Source organism: Orycteropus afer, unplaced genomic scaffold (assembly GCF_000298275.1).
Source record: "Orycteropus afer afer isolate SDZICR_OR568_19922 unplaced genomic scaffold, OryAfe1.0 scaffold00018, whole genome shotgun sequence".
NCBI lineage: Eukaryota > Metazoa > Chordata > Mammalia > Tubulidentata > Orycteropodidae > Orycteropus > Orycteropus afer.
In genome coordinates, this window is record NW_006921605.1 from 17,792,143 (window position 1) to 17,804,237 (window position 12,095).

Sequence of the window (12,095 nt, forward strand, 5' to 3'; positions counted from 1 at the left end):
TCTTTGCATAGTCAACAAAACACAGGTAAACATTTTTCCAGTATTCTGTGCATTCAACCAAGTTGTTGTTGTTGTTGTTAAATGCCGTCGAGTCAGACCCAACTCATAGCGACCCCTCCTTGGGTTTCCGAGTCAGTATCACTATGGAAGTAGATTGCCCCATCTTCCTTCCGAGGAGTGGCTGGTGGGTTGGAACCACCAGCCTTCTGGTTAGCAGTCAAGTGCCTTAGGCACTACGCTACCAGAGCTCCCTTTCAACCAAGATTCATCTGAAATCATCAGTGAGATCTTCTTTCTATGTTGTCTTCTGAATCTGGCTAGAATTTCTGGCAGCTCCTTGTCAATGTTCCCTGCTGAAACTGTTTTTAAATTATCTTTAGCATAATTTTAATGATATCATTCAATAATTTCTGTGTTCTGTTGGATCACCTTTCTTTGGAGTGGGCACAAATATGGATCTCTTCCAGCTGGTTGGCCAGGTGGCTGTCTTCCAAATTTCTTGGCATAGCCTAGTGAGTGTTTCCAGCATTGCATGCATTTGTTAAAGTATCTCAATTGCTATTCCATTAATTCCTGGAGTCTTGTTTACTGCCAATGTCTTAGTGCAGCTTGGAGTTCTTCCTTCATTACCATCAGTTCTTGATCATATGCTACCTTCTGAAATAGTTCACCAATCAGTTTTTTCTGGTACATTGACTCTGTACATTCCTTCCATCTTCTTTTCATGCTTCCTACAGTTTCAGATTTTTGCCTACAGAATCTTCAATATTGCAATTCAAGGCTTGAAATTTTTCTTCAATTCTTTGAACTTGAGAAATACCAAACATGTTCTTTGCTTTTGTCTTCTAACTCCAGGTCTTTGCACATTTCATTATAATACTTCACTTTGTCTTCTCGAGCTGCCCTTTGAAATCTTCTGTTAAGCTCTTTTATTCCATCATGGCTTCCATTCACTTTAGCTACTCTCCATTCAAGAGCAAATTCCAGATTATCTTGTGACATTCACTTTGGTCTTTTCTTTTTAATGACCTTTGACTTTCTTCAAGTGTGAGATCCTTGATGTCGTCCAACAACATATCAGGTCTTTGGTCATTAGTGTTTGATACATCAAATCTAGTCTTGAGATAGTCTCTAAATTGAGGTGGGTTATGCTCAAGGTCATACTTGCTCTTACGGACTTGTTTTCATTTTCTTCAGCTTCAATTTGAGCTTGCAAATGAGCAGTTGATAATCTCTTCCACAGTCAGCCCCTGGCCTTGTCCTGACTGATGATACTGAATTTCTCCACCATCTCTTTCCACAGATGTAGGCGATTCCTGTGTATTCCATCCAGTGAGGTACACATGTATAGTTGCCCTTCATGTTGTTGAGAAAAGGCTTTTGCAAGGAAGAAGTCTTAGTCTTGCAAAATTCTATCATGTGGTCTTCAAGGTTGTTTATATCACTAAGGCTATATTTTCCAGCTATGATTCATCTTCTTTGTTTCCAACTTTTGTGTTCTAATCTTGAATAATTATCAATACATCTTGATTGTATGTTTGATCAATTTCAGAAGTTGGTAGAAAATCTTAAATTTCTTTATCTTTGGCATTAATGGTTAATATGTAAACTTTAATAATAGACTTATTAACTGGTCTTCCTTACACCCACTGCTATTGAGTTGATTCTGACTCATAGCAAGCCCCATTGGGTTTCCAAAGCAGTAAATCTTTACAGAAGTAGATTGTTTCATCTTCCTCCTGTGGAGCAGCTGGTGGGTTTGAACTGCTGACCTTTTGGTTATCAGCTAAATGCTTTTCCCATTATGCCACCAGAGCTTCCTCTGTTGTTGTTTGTTTGTTGTGTGCCATCGAGTCGGACCTGACTCATAGTGACCCCTCCTTGGGTTTCCGAGGCAGTATCACTATGGAAGTAGATTGCCCCATCTTCTTTCCGAGGAGTGGCTGGTGGGTTTGAACCGCCAGCCTTCTGGTTAGCAGTTAAGTGCCTTAGCCACTATGCTACCAGAGCTCCCGAGCTTCTTCTAGGTGTATGTATATTATCCTATCACAGATAGCATTGTATTTCAGGGTAGAGTTTGAAATGTTAATTTTGACAATGAATGTGGCACCATTCCTGTTTGTTTTTCCCAGCATACTAGACCATATGATTGGTAAATTCAAAATGACCAATACCAGTCCATTTCAGCTGAATATCTGTCTTTAAGTGCCTAGGATATCTACAAGAGTTCTTTCATTTTTTACAACTTCCAATTTTCTTAGATCCATACATTCCACGTTCCCATCACTAATGGATGTTTGCATCTGTTTCTTATTTTGAGTCACCACCATAGCAAATGAAGGTCCCAGAAGCTTTACTCCATCCACGTCATTAAGGTTGACTCTACTTTGAGAAGGCAGCTCTTCCCCAGTAGTATTTTCAGTGCCTTCTGACCTGAGAGGCTCATCTTCTGGCGCTATATCAGACAATGTTTCAGGGCTATTCATAAAGTTTTCCAGTAATATATCAGACTGCTACCTGCTATCCATAAGGTTTTTCACTGGCCAATTCTCTGAGAAGTGGTTGGCCACTTCCTTCTTCTGAGTCTGTCTGAGTCTAGAAGCTCTGTTGTTGTCTGTCCTCCATGGGTGACCCCGCTGGTATTTGAAATACTGGTGGAATAGGCTCCAGCCTCACAGCAACACACAAGCTACCAGTCTGACAAACTGACAGACGAGTAGTGAAGTTGCTGCCTGGCGTTCCTTTATACCCCTTCCCCTGGCTTTGCTCTCAAAAAAGTCCTGGTTCCTTCTTCCCCTCAACCTCCAATTGCCCACCCTCCACTTTGAGGAGGTAGCTCTTCTGTCAGGTTGTTATGTTGTGGCTTACGATGCTAGAAGCTATGCTACTCGTATTTCAAATACCAGCAGGGTTACCGGTGGTAGACATGTTTCAGTGGAGCTTCTGGACTAAAAAGACAGGGGAGACAGACTTGGCAATTAATTCTGAAAAAATTTGCCAGTGAAGACCTTATGGTTCACAATGAAACATTGTCTGATATAGTGTATCTGGCTGCTACATACCCAACACCCCAACCCAGCCAGCCAGAAGATGAGTCCCTCGGATTGGAAGGCATTCAAAATACAATTGGGGGAGAATTGCCTCCTACCAACAATAAAAAATTAAAATGCAACATCTTTACAGTATTATGCCTTAAACTATCAGTTGTAAGAACAAACACCTCATGGAATTTAGTTCCTTCATTTGGAGGTGTAAGATTATGGTTTCATGGGGCATTCCAGTTAATTGGCCTAATAATGTGTTTAATGCTTCTATTCTACCTTCTAGTTCTTTGCATAGTGCCTGAGGTCTTAAAAGCTTATCAGTGGCCATCCACAACACAACCTTTGGTCTCTATTTGCCTGGAGCAAAGAGGAAGAAGAAGTCAGGAATAGGAGGAGGAAGTGGAAAGTGTGGCTAATTGCCTCCATGAACAATTGTGTCCTTTGACACAACATGTGAAGAACTGCATGATGTCTGGCTACTATGACTGAGCATTGACTGCTATAACTACTATGACTAAAGATTCTGTAGAGGAATCCTGATCAAACCGGAAAATGCAGAACAGAAGGTCAAATTCTCATGGACTCCAGACTTTCTGGAGCCATGGAGCCTGGATGAACTCCTGAAACTGTTGCCCTGACATTATCTTTAAACTTTAAATTAAAAATATCCCCTGAAGTCTTTTTTAAAACCATCCAATAGTTTAACTGGTAAACAATGTCTGCCCTGAGCGTTATGCTCTTTTAGGAACTATCTGTAGGGGATTGAATTGACAACGGCAACTGGAAAATTTAGAGAAGAACCTTTGTGGGCAGTGAGTTCATGTTAATGGAGGAGGAACAACTAAGAGAAGGAGGGTGAGAATGGTTTACAACTTGAAGAATGTGACCCATGTCACTGAATTGTACATGAAGAAACTATTGGATTGATGTATGTTTTGCTGTGTGTATTCTCAACAACAAAACAAATAAAAATATTTTAAAAACACAAAAATTGGGGAGGGGGGAAGTTGCCTTATAAGTAGCTAAATATTTTTAGAGAACAGTCTGGAAATATGTTTCAAGAAATATTTCTTCTTTTTATTACCTGACTCATGTATTAGTCAGAGATCCTTTGATTGCAAATGACAGAAATCCTACAGAGTGGCTCAAGCAAAAAAAGTTATGGTCCAGGAGTTGATCCCTCCTTGAAGTCGACCTATATCACTCCCAACTCTGTCTTCACCTCAGTATCATTGATGTTGACCATCACTGGTTTCTTTCTTTTTTTTTTTTCCCTTTTATTTATTTGTTTGTTTATTTTTTATTGTGATTTGGGTGGAAATTTACAGAGCAAATTCACTTTCCGTACAGCAGTTCACATACACTTTGTCTCATGATATTGACCACAATTTACCACAATGCAACAGCTCCCTCCCCCCCACTTCCTCCCAATAATTACCTCTTCCCTCTGTCCCCCTGCTCCCTGAGCTGTCTCGGTGCATAAGCAGCCCTTCTTTCTCCCATGATTGTTCTCTCCAAGGAGTGTATCTACCTCAGGTAAATGTTCAACTCATATGCCTGTCTTTTGCTTGGCTGGAAGCCACAGGTATGGGTTCAATTCCACACCTGATGGGCAGTTAGGGGCCATAGTCTCAGTGGTTCCACTAGGCTCTATCAGACCAGCAAACCTGGTCCCCACCCTTTTTTTTTTCTCCAAATGATTTTTGAGTTTTGTCCACATTGTTCTCCCTCTCTATTCAGGATCTCCTACATAGATCCCCTTCCAAGTGGTTGACATTGGTAGCTGGGCACCATCTAGTTCTTCTGGTCTCATAGTTGTATAGGCTGCAGATTGGATGGTGTACCCGTCGCTAGGACTGATGATATCCATGGATTTTTGGTTTTCTTCATTCTTCTTTGATCTGGATGAGGAGAGACCCATCGTTGCATCTAGATGGCAGCTTGCAAGCTTTTAAGATCCCAGTCACTACTTGCGAAAGTAGGAGGTGGAACAGTGTTTTGTGTAGTATGTTATGCCAATTGAGCTTGATGTCCCCTGTGACTATGGTCCCAAGCCCGCAGGTTCAACTACTCAGTCCCTTTGGGTAGCTGCCTGTGACCAAGCAGCATCACTGGTTTCTTGATGTAGAGTTTCAGGAGAGGAAGTCATCTGGTCTGAGGGCTTCCTGTGACAGAACGTTTGGCTTTGAGGATGCAAAGCCAAGTTGACTTGGGAAAGGCCAAGAACAAGTTAGAAATAAAGAACTGTTAATCCCTGAAACAAAACACATATCTGAGGCTGGTACCAGCAGAATCCCATGTCTTCTTTGAGCTCACTCGGGGCAAACAGGATGGAAAAGTAGGGGCTGAATCACCCTGATTCTTGAACCTCAAGAGACCCAAGATTCTCCAATGGCCTTGGTGAGGTGCCCACACCCTTCGCCATCATCTTGAGGATACACGGTGGGATGAACGTGGCTGGAACCTCAGTCCAGCTACCAAACTACACTTCTGGGGATTGTCCTGGAGGTGGCGCCCCTGCCGTTGGTCCAGAACTGCTGGGCCAGGCTCAGGCTGGTAAACGAATGAGGATGTTTCCCAGAGGAAGATGCCACAGCCCAGAAGACTGGGTTGGACTCCTTCATCAGACCCTGAAAGAAAAGCAGAGCCATTGCTGAAGCCTAAGAGCAGTGCCATGTCCTCAGACTGCTTGGGATTTGTCTAGAAATCTGTCTTTAATCGCAGTATCCTCAGATCCAGAGTGATTTATGTTGTAGTTCCAGACCCCAGTTCTTTCCAAAATATTCAAAACTACACTTATTGTAGAATCTTTCCACAGTATAGCTTAAAAACTCTTCTGATCAGAATCCACTCTGAGTGTGTATAGAGCAAAGATAACTTGTGACATCTTTAAGAAAAGGATTGCAAGCAGGGCTAGACTCAGGGGCTGATCATCTTTTCATCACCCTGCGTTCTGCTGGGTCGCCATCCCCCTTCTCAGTTGTGCTGAGCCCACTGAGGGCTCTGGCAGGTGGCAGTGCTCTAGGAGGTCTGAGGGATTCCATTGATTCATTTCTGGGCCATTGCTCTGGCCAAGGGACTCGATCTATGCCAACAGGCTGAGGCATGTCTGCAAGGTTGCCTTCCGTTCCTTGCATCTGTGATCTGGGTTTAGTTTTCTGAGACCCAGCAAAGCAAGGCACAGTCCTGGGTAGTGACTGCTTGGCAACTGCAGTAGCATTGACTGAGGGTCACCAGTTGCCATTGAGTAGGTTCTGACTCAAGGTGACCCCGTGTATGTCAGGGTAGAATTGGTCCAGAAAGTTTCCACTGGCTGATTTTTTGGGAAGTAGTTTGCCATGCCTTTCTTTTGGGATGCCTTTGTGTGGACCCTAACCTTCAACCTTTTGGTTAGCAGCCAAGCACCCTCTGCGCCACCTAGCATGGCTGAGGGCAGAGCCTATGAAATTAGGTCCTATCTAGCTATGCTGCCCTTGAGGGCAATCCATAGTGTGTGTGTGTTGTCTGTCTTTCTGTCTACCCAAGACAGGGCAAAGCAGATCCATTCCCTCCACTCTGAATCCATGAATAGATACAGTGTGGGAAGGTTTTCCCTCAGCCTCTTATTGATTTTAGGAAAAAGAAAATCCTACATACCTTCAGCATCAGCTGGCAAACGAGTTGCATTTCATTTACCATTTTCCTTTCCCCTTAAAAAAGGTCATCCGGTTTATGACGGAGCTAACATACATTCACTTTTGAGTAATGCAAATAAATGTTTAATAAAATTCTGAATCTCCTAAGACATTGGCTTTATAGCTTCCTGGCAGAGCAAGAGGTATTCGTGTGGGTGAGCAGATAATGAAGTAGCTGAAATGATTCAGGGTAGCTTTAGTCGATCAGGAAATAAAAATATTCTGTCCTCTACTGCTCAGTGAAAATGACCCATTAGGAAGACTAAACGAGGCTTTGAAAAATCTCTTTGTCATTTGCTTCATTTCCCATTTGCCAAGCCTGTCCTAAGATCAGTGAGGGCCAAATGGAACAACTCTCGCATGATAGAAACCCAGTCCAGAAAAAAAGGTTCTGTATAACTTCCCCCTGGAAACGAAACCTGTTTTCCTTTGCCAGGCCAGTAGAGGCTGAGAATTCTTATTAATTAATTAATTTATTTTTACCATTACGGGATTTATTAGGGAAGTAATGGATTACAATTCAGGATCAGAAACAACTCAGGATACAGTTCTTTGATCAGCATCCCTCTTTTCAGCCATGCTGTAGGCATGCATCTCTGTGGCCTCAGCCTGTCCACCCTGCAGCCCTTTGGCCTCTGCCCTGCTCGGGCCAGTGTTACAAAGCTCTTTTAGCTCTGCAGTTAGGTGCCCAGAGAGGCACTCCACCAGCAAGCCTCCTCCCTGAGGGCACTGACCCTTAGAGGCTGAGAATTCTTGAATGGGATGCCTGCAGTGGTGAGGATCAGAGGCCACTCTGTTCTAGTCCCCGTCCAGACAGGCTGAGAAAAATGGCATTGGGTTTGGTTTAGGGCTGGCAGCTGCTCCTAGGGTAGGTGTTGGCAATGACTTCAGGGGACCTCAGGAGTGAAGGAATGAAAACCGTGAACATCTGAGGCATGAAGGCTTTATTTTCAGGCCAAGTAACCCCAACTTGAAATGCATGTCTCCTACCAGTTTGTTTTATTCTTACCATTTATTTTTTTCTTTCTCATCACTCAAAGTGAGATGAGTTGTGGATTTCCTCATCGAGATGCTGGGTGATGCATTTTCCATGGCTTTCAGGGGGTGCAGCGAATCTGAAACCATCATCTGGCAGATGCAGCTTTCAGCTGCAGCCATTTTATCATCAGGTAAACCTCCTGGGACGTGGTTTTCAAATTTGATTCCTAAGTGTTGTCTTTTACTGGTTAAGTAAATGATAACACTGTATGCTCTGTGATTATGTTATCCAAAAAAGGGCTTTTTAACAATGATCAAATAAAGGGAGTTAGATTATTTTTAATGGTAATGAATTGGTTTCTGGAGATTTGATTCAATAGAAAACTAGGTCAGTTTAAGTAGAGTCCAAGTGAGGTAGACAGTCCATGAAGCCAGGAAGAGGAAAGAAGAAAGAAAACAGCGAGCTGCGGAACTGTAGACACAGGGAATTATTTTCTTTTTTTTAAGTTTTTTAATGTTAAAATCACAAAGAAAGTTTGGAAGCTTCTTAAAAAGTTGAACTATGACAATATGACTCAGCCATTCACCTCCTAGCTATTTACTGAAGAGCCAGTACAGCGTATGTTCATACAAAGATTTATACATGAAGGTTCATGGCAGTTCTCGTTGCAATAGCCCCAAACTGGAAATAACCCAAATGTCCATCAATAAGTTAAAGATAAATTATAGTCGATACACACAGAGGAATACTACTCATCCAAAAAAAAGGGGGGGGGAATGAACTATTGATACTACAACATGCATGAATCTCTGAATAATTATGCCAAGTGAAAAAAGGCTGGTAAAAATAAAATACAAAAGGGCCTGCAGTATGCTTCCATTTATATAAAATTCTAGAAAATGAAAACTAATGTCTAGTGACAGCGGATCAGTGGTTGCCTAGGGATTGGGAAGCAAGTGGGGAGGCAACAAAGAGGGATAAGAAAGGGCTGCAAGGACGTGTTGGGGGCGGGGAACACGTTCATTCTCTTAAATGTAGCAAGGCTGCACATGGATTTCATTGGCTACTGGCTCTAGACAGGTTTACGTCTGGGGGCCCTTTCCTTCAGAAACAAGTGTTTTGAATGTTAAAAGTGTTTTAACATATACGAATATAAAATATTTTATAGGTCCATTGAGATAAAGATGAATGTATTAATATCACGCATTAAAATGTTTTCTTCCCCCCCCCAAAAAAATCAGAAAAACAAATCCTCAAATAACTTTGAGATACACTTTCCTGTTAACCTCTGAGTCGATTCTGCTTCATAACGACTCTTTAGGGCACAGCAGAATGGCCCCGTAGGGTTTCCAAGGCTGTAAATCTTTACAGGAGCAGACTGCCATATCTCTCTCCCATGGAGAAGCTGGTGGGTTCAAATCGCTGACCTACTGGTTAGCAGCTGCACCACTAGGTCTTCTTGGACATCCATACACATATGTAAATACGAGAAAAAGTCTAGAAACCCTACCAAATTGAGATGATTATTATCAGCTAGAAGTAATGTTGTTGCTCAAGGGGTGGGGGTTACTGCTTAAAGAAGACTTAAAGTATACCTATGGGATATTTCCCTATTTCTCATACCACTTATTATTTATTAATTTTTATTGAGATCTATTCACATACCATAAAATTCACCCTATTAAAGTGCACAGTCCATTGGTTTTTAGTGTACTGTATTCACAACATTGTGCAACCAGCACCACTATCTAATTCTAGAACAACATTTTCTCACCCCTGAAAGAAACCCTACACCCATTAGTAGGCACTCTCCACTTCACTGCCCCTCCACACCCTGGCAACCCAATAATCTATTTTCTGTCTCTATGGATTTGCCTATTCTGTACATTTCTGTAAAAAAAGAAAAGAAACACAGCATGGGGGTGGAGCCTGACCTCCTCTAACTTCACAAGGTGGGGGGAGTAGGATCAACAGCAGCAGCCCAAGGCTGATTCCTATAGAAGTCAGACATGCCTCCACCTGCCAACCTTTTTACCAATTTTGACACCAACCATCCTTCCCACGTGTTCTCTACTTCTCTGCTGGGTTCAGTAATTCGTTGCAAGGCCACAAAGAATCCACACACAATACTCATGATTATGGGGTTTATCAGGGACGTAACAGGTTACAATTCAGGATCAGGAACAGCTCAGGATACAGTTCTTCGATCAGGGCAGCCTGTTCTCAGCTCTGCCGTAGGCATGCCTCCTTTGGCCCTTAGCCTCTTGACCCTGTGGCCCCTTGGTCTCTGCCTTGCTCAGACAAGTGTTACAAAGCCCTTTAGCTCTGCCATCGGTGCCCAGAGAAGCACCCCACTCAGCTAGCAAGCCTCCTGCCCAAAGGACTCAGCTTCTCGCTCCGTGGCCCAGGAAGCCCACTGCTCTGTCCTGTGCCCTTCCCTTGTTCTGCTGCCTCTCCTGCTGCTGTTTCTCTGCTGCTACTCACTGTCTCTGGTGTCACCGGTCTCTGTCCCCTAGACTGAGGAAGTTCAGCTCAGGGATCTCGGGTCCAAAAGATGCACTTTGTTCCTGGCTCTTCTTTCTTGTTGGTAGTGAGAGCCTCTCTTTCTGCCTCTGGGATGGCTCATTGTAAGTCCAGCAGGATGGCAAAACTGACCAATCCCTATATTAGGGCTCCATATGCCTTATTTGCATGGTCCACCCCCACAAAGGTGCCATGCACCTTATTTCCATTATTAGCAAGCTGTTCAATCCCCTTGGTGGGCCATGAGTAGCTTACATTTGCATAGTCCCATCCAGTCATCTGGTGGGAGTCACAAAGACCGTGGCTAGACGAGCAATTAAGTAATTCAGTGTAGCTACCTCATTTCATATACCTGGAAGGATGTAATATACGGCCTTGTGTCTGGCTTCTTTAAGCCTATGGTTTTTGAGGTTCATCCACATTGTAGCATCTCCCAGTGCTTCATTCCTTTCTATGGCTGAATCAGTCCTCATTTTCTTAGAGACCACATTTCATTTCTCAATTCGTCAGCTGATGGACATTTGAGTTGTTTCCACTTTTCAGTTTTATGAAAAATGCTGCTATGAAAATTCGTGTACATATTTTTGTATGAACATGTTTTCAATTCGCTTACATATGTACCTAGGAGTGGAATTGCTAGGTCATATGGTACTTCCATGTTTAACTTTCTGAGTAACTGCCAAACTATTTCCCACATAGGACGCATAACTTTATATTCTCACCAGCAACATAAACCAGACCAAACCTACTACCATCGAGTCTGTTGTAAGACAGAGTAGAACAGCCCCATAGGGTTTCCAAAGCTGTAAATCTTTACAGAAGCAGATTGCCTCATCTTTCTCCCATGGAGTGTCTGGTGCATTGGAACCACTGACCTTTTAGTTAGCAGACAAATGCTTTAACCACTACACCACCAGGGCTCCTTACCACCAGTGTAGAAGGATTGCAAGTTCTCCTTATTCCCATCATTTTTCTATCTATCTATCTGTCTATCTAATCCTTAAAACAATCTGATGTGATAAATAGGATTTTAATCCTCACTTTTCAGCTGTGAAAACTAAAGCTCAGAGAAATTTTTAAAATATGCAAATTTTGCTACTATATAGTAACCGTAGGAAGGAGCTCTGGTATAGAGGTTAAGGCATTTGGCTGCTAACAAAAAGGTTGGTGGTTCGAACTCACCAGCCACTCTGTGGAAGAAAGATGGGGTAATCTGCTTCAGTAAAGATTTCTAGCCTTGGAAACCCAGTGGGGGTGGCTATGAGTCAGAGTCGACTCAATGGCAGTGAGTTAGGTTTTTGGTTAGTGTCCCCGGGACTGAATCCAGAGCATTTACATGTTACCTGTCATGCGTTTTTCAGTGTCCTCCTATTACTGGGGAAAAAAAAAAACAAACCTCACTGCCATCCAGGCGGATCCGACTCCTAGCAACCCCTCCTTGGGTTTCTGAGGAGGTATCTCTATGGAAGCAGATTGCTCAATCTTCCTTCCAAGGCGTGGCTGGTGAATTTGAACCACCACCCTTCTGGTTAGCAATGAAATACCTTAGGCACTATGCTACCAGAGCTCGGTTCTCCTATTAGTTAAATAAAAAATAACAAGAAAATAACTGCTACCGTTGTTATGATGACTGACCTTGATTATGTGTTCACCAGGTTTCAGGCACTGTGCTGGGCTCATTGTGTGTATTTCATTTAATCCTCACACCAGTCCTAGAAGGTGGGATTATAGTTATCCTCTTTTTACAGATGAGAACACAGAGGTCAAGAAATCTGCCCAGACGCTAAAGAATAATGTAGAATCTGCAAAACACCGCATAACGTGGATGAACTTGGAGGACATTATGCTGAGCGAAATAAGTCAGTCACAAAAGAA

General features: G+C 42.8%; 1 protein-coding gene across 1 annotated transcript in view; it reads left to right on the forward strand.

The window, feature by feature from the left end:
* Nucleotides 1-7,787: 7,787 nt before the first annotated feature.
* BPTF (bromodomain PHD finger transcription factor) overlaps nucleotides 7,788-12,095 on the forward strand; it is a 172,971-nt gene continuing 168,663 nt past the window's right edge. The window contains exon 1 of the mRNA XM_042783542.1: nucleotides 7,788-7,887. Within this exon, the coding sequence (XP_042639476.1) occupies nucleotides 7,788-7,887 (100 nt within the window). The remainder of the gene's footprint in view (nucleotides 7,888-12,095) is intronic.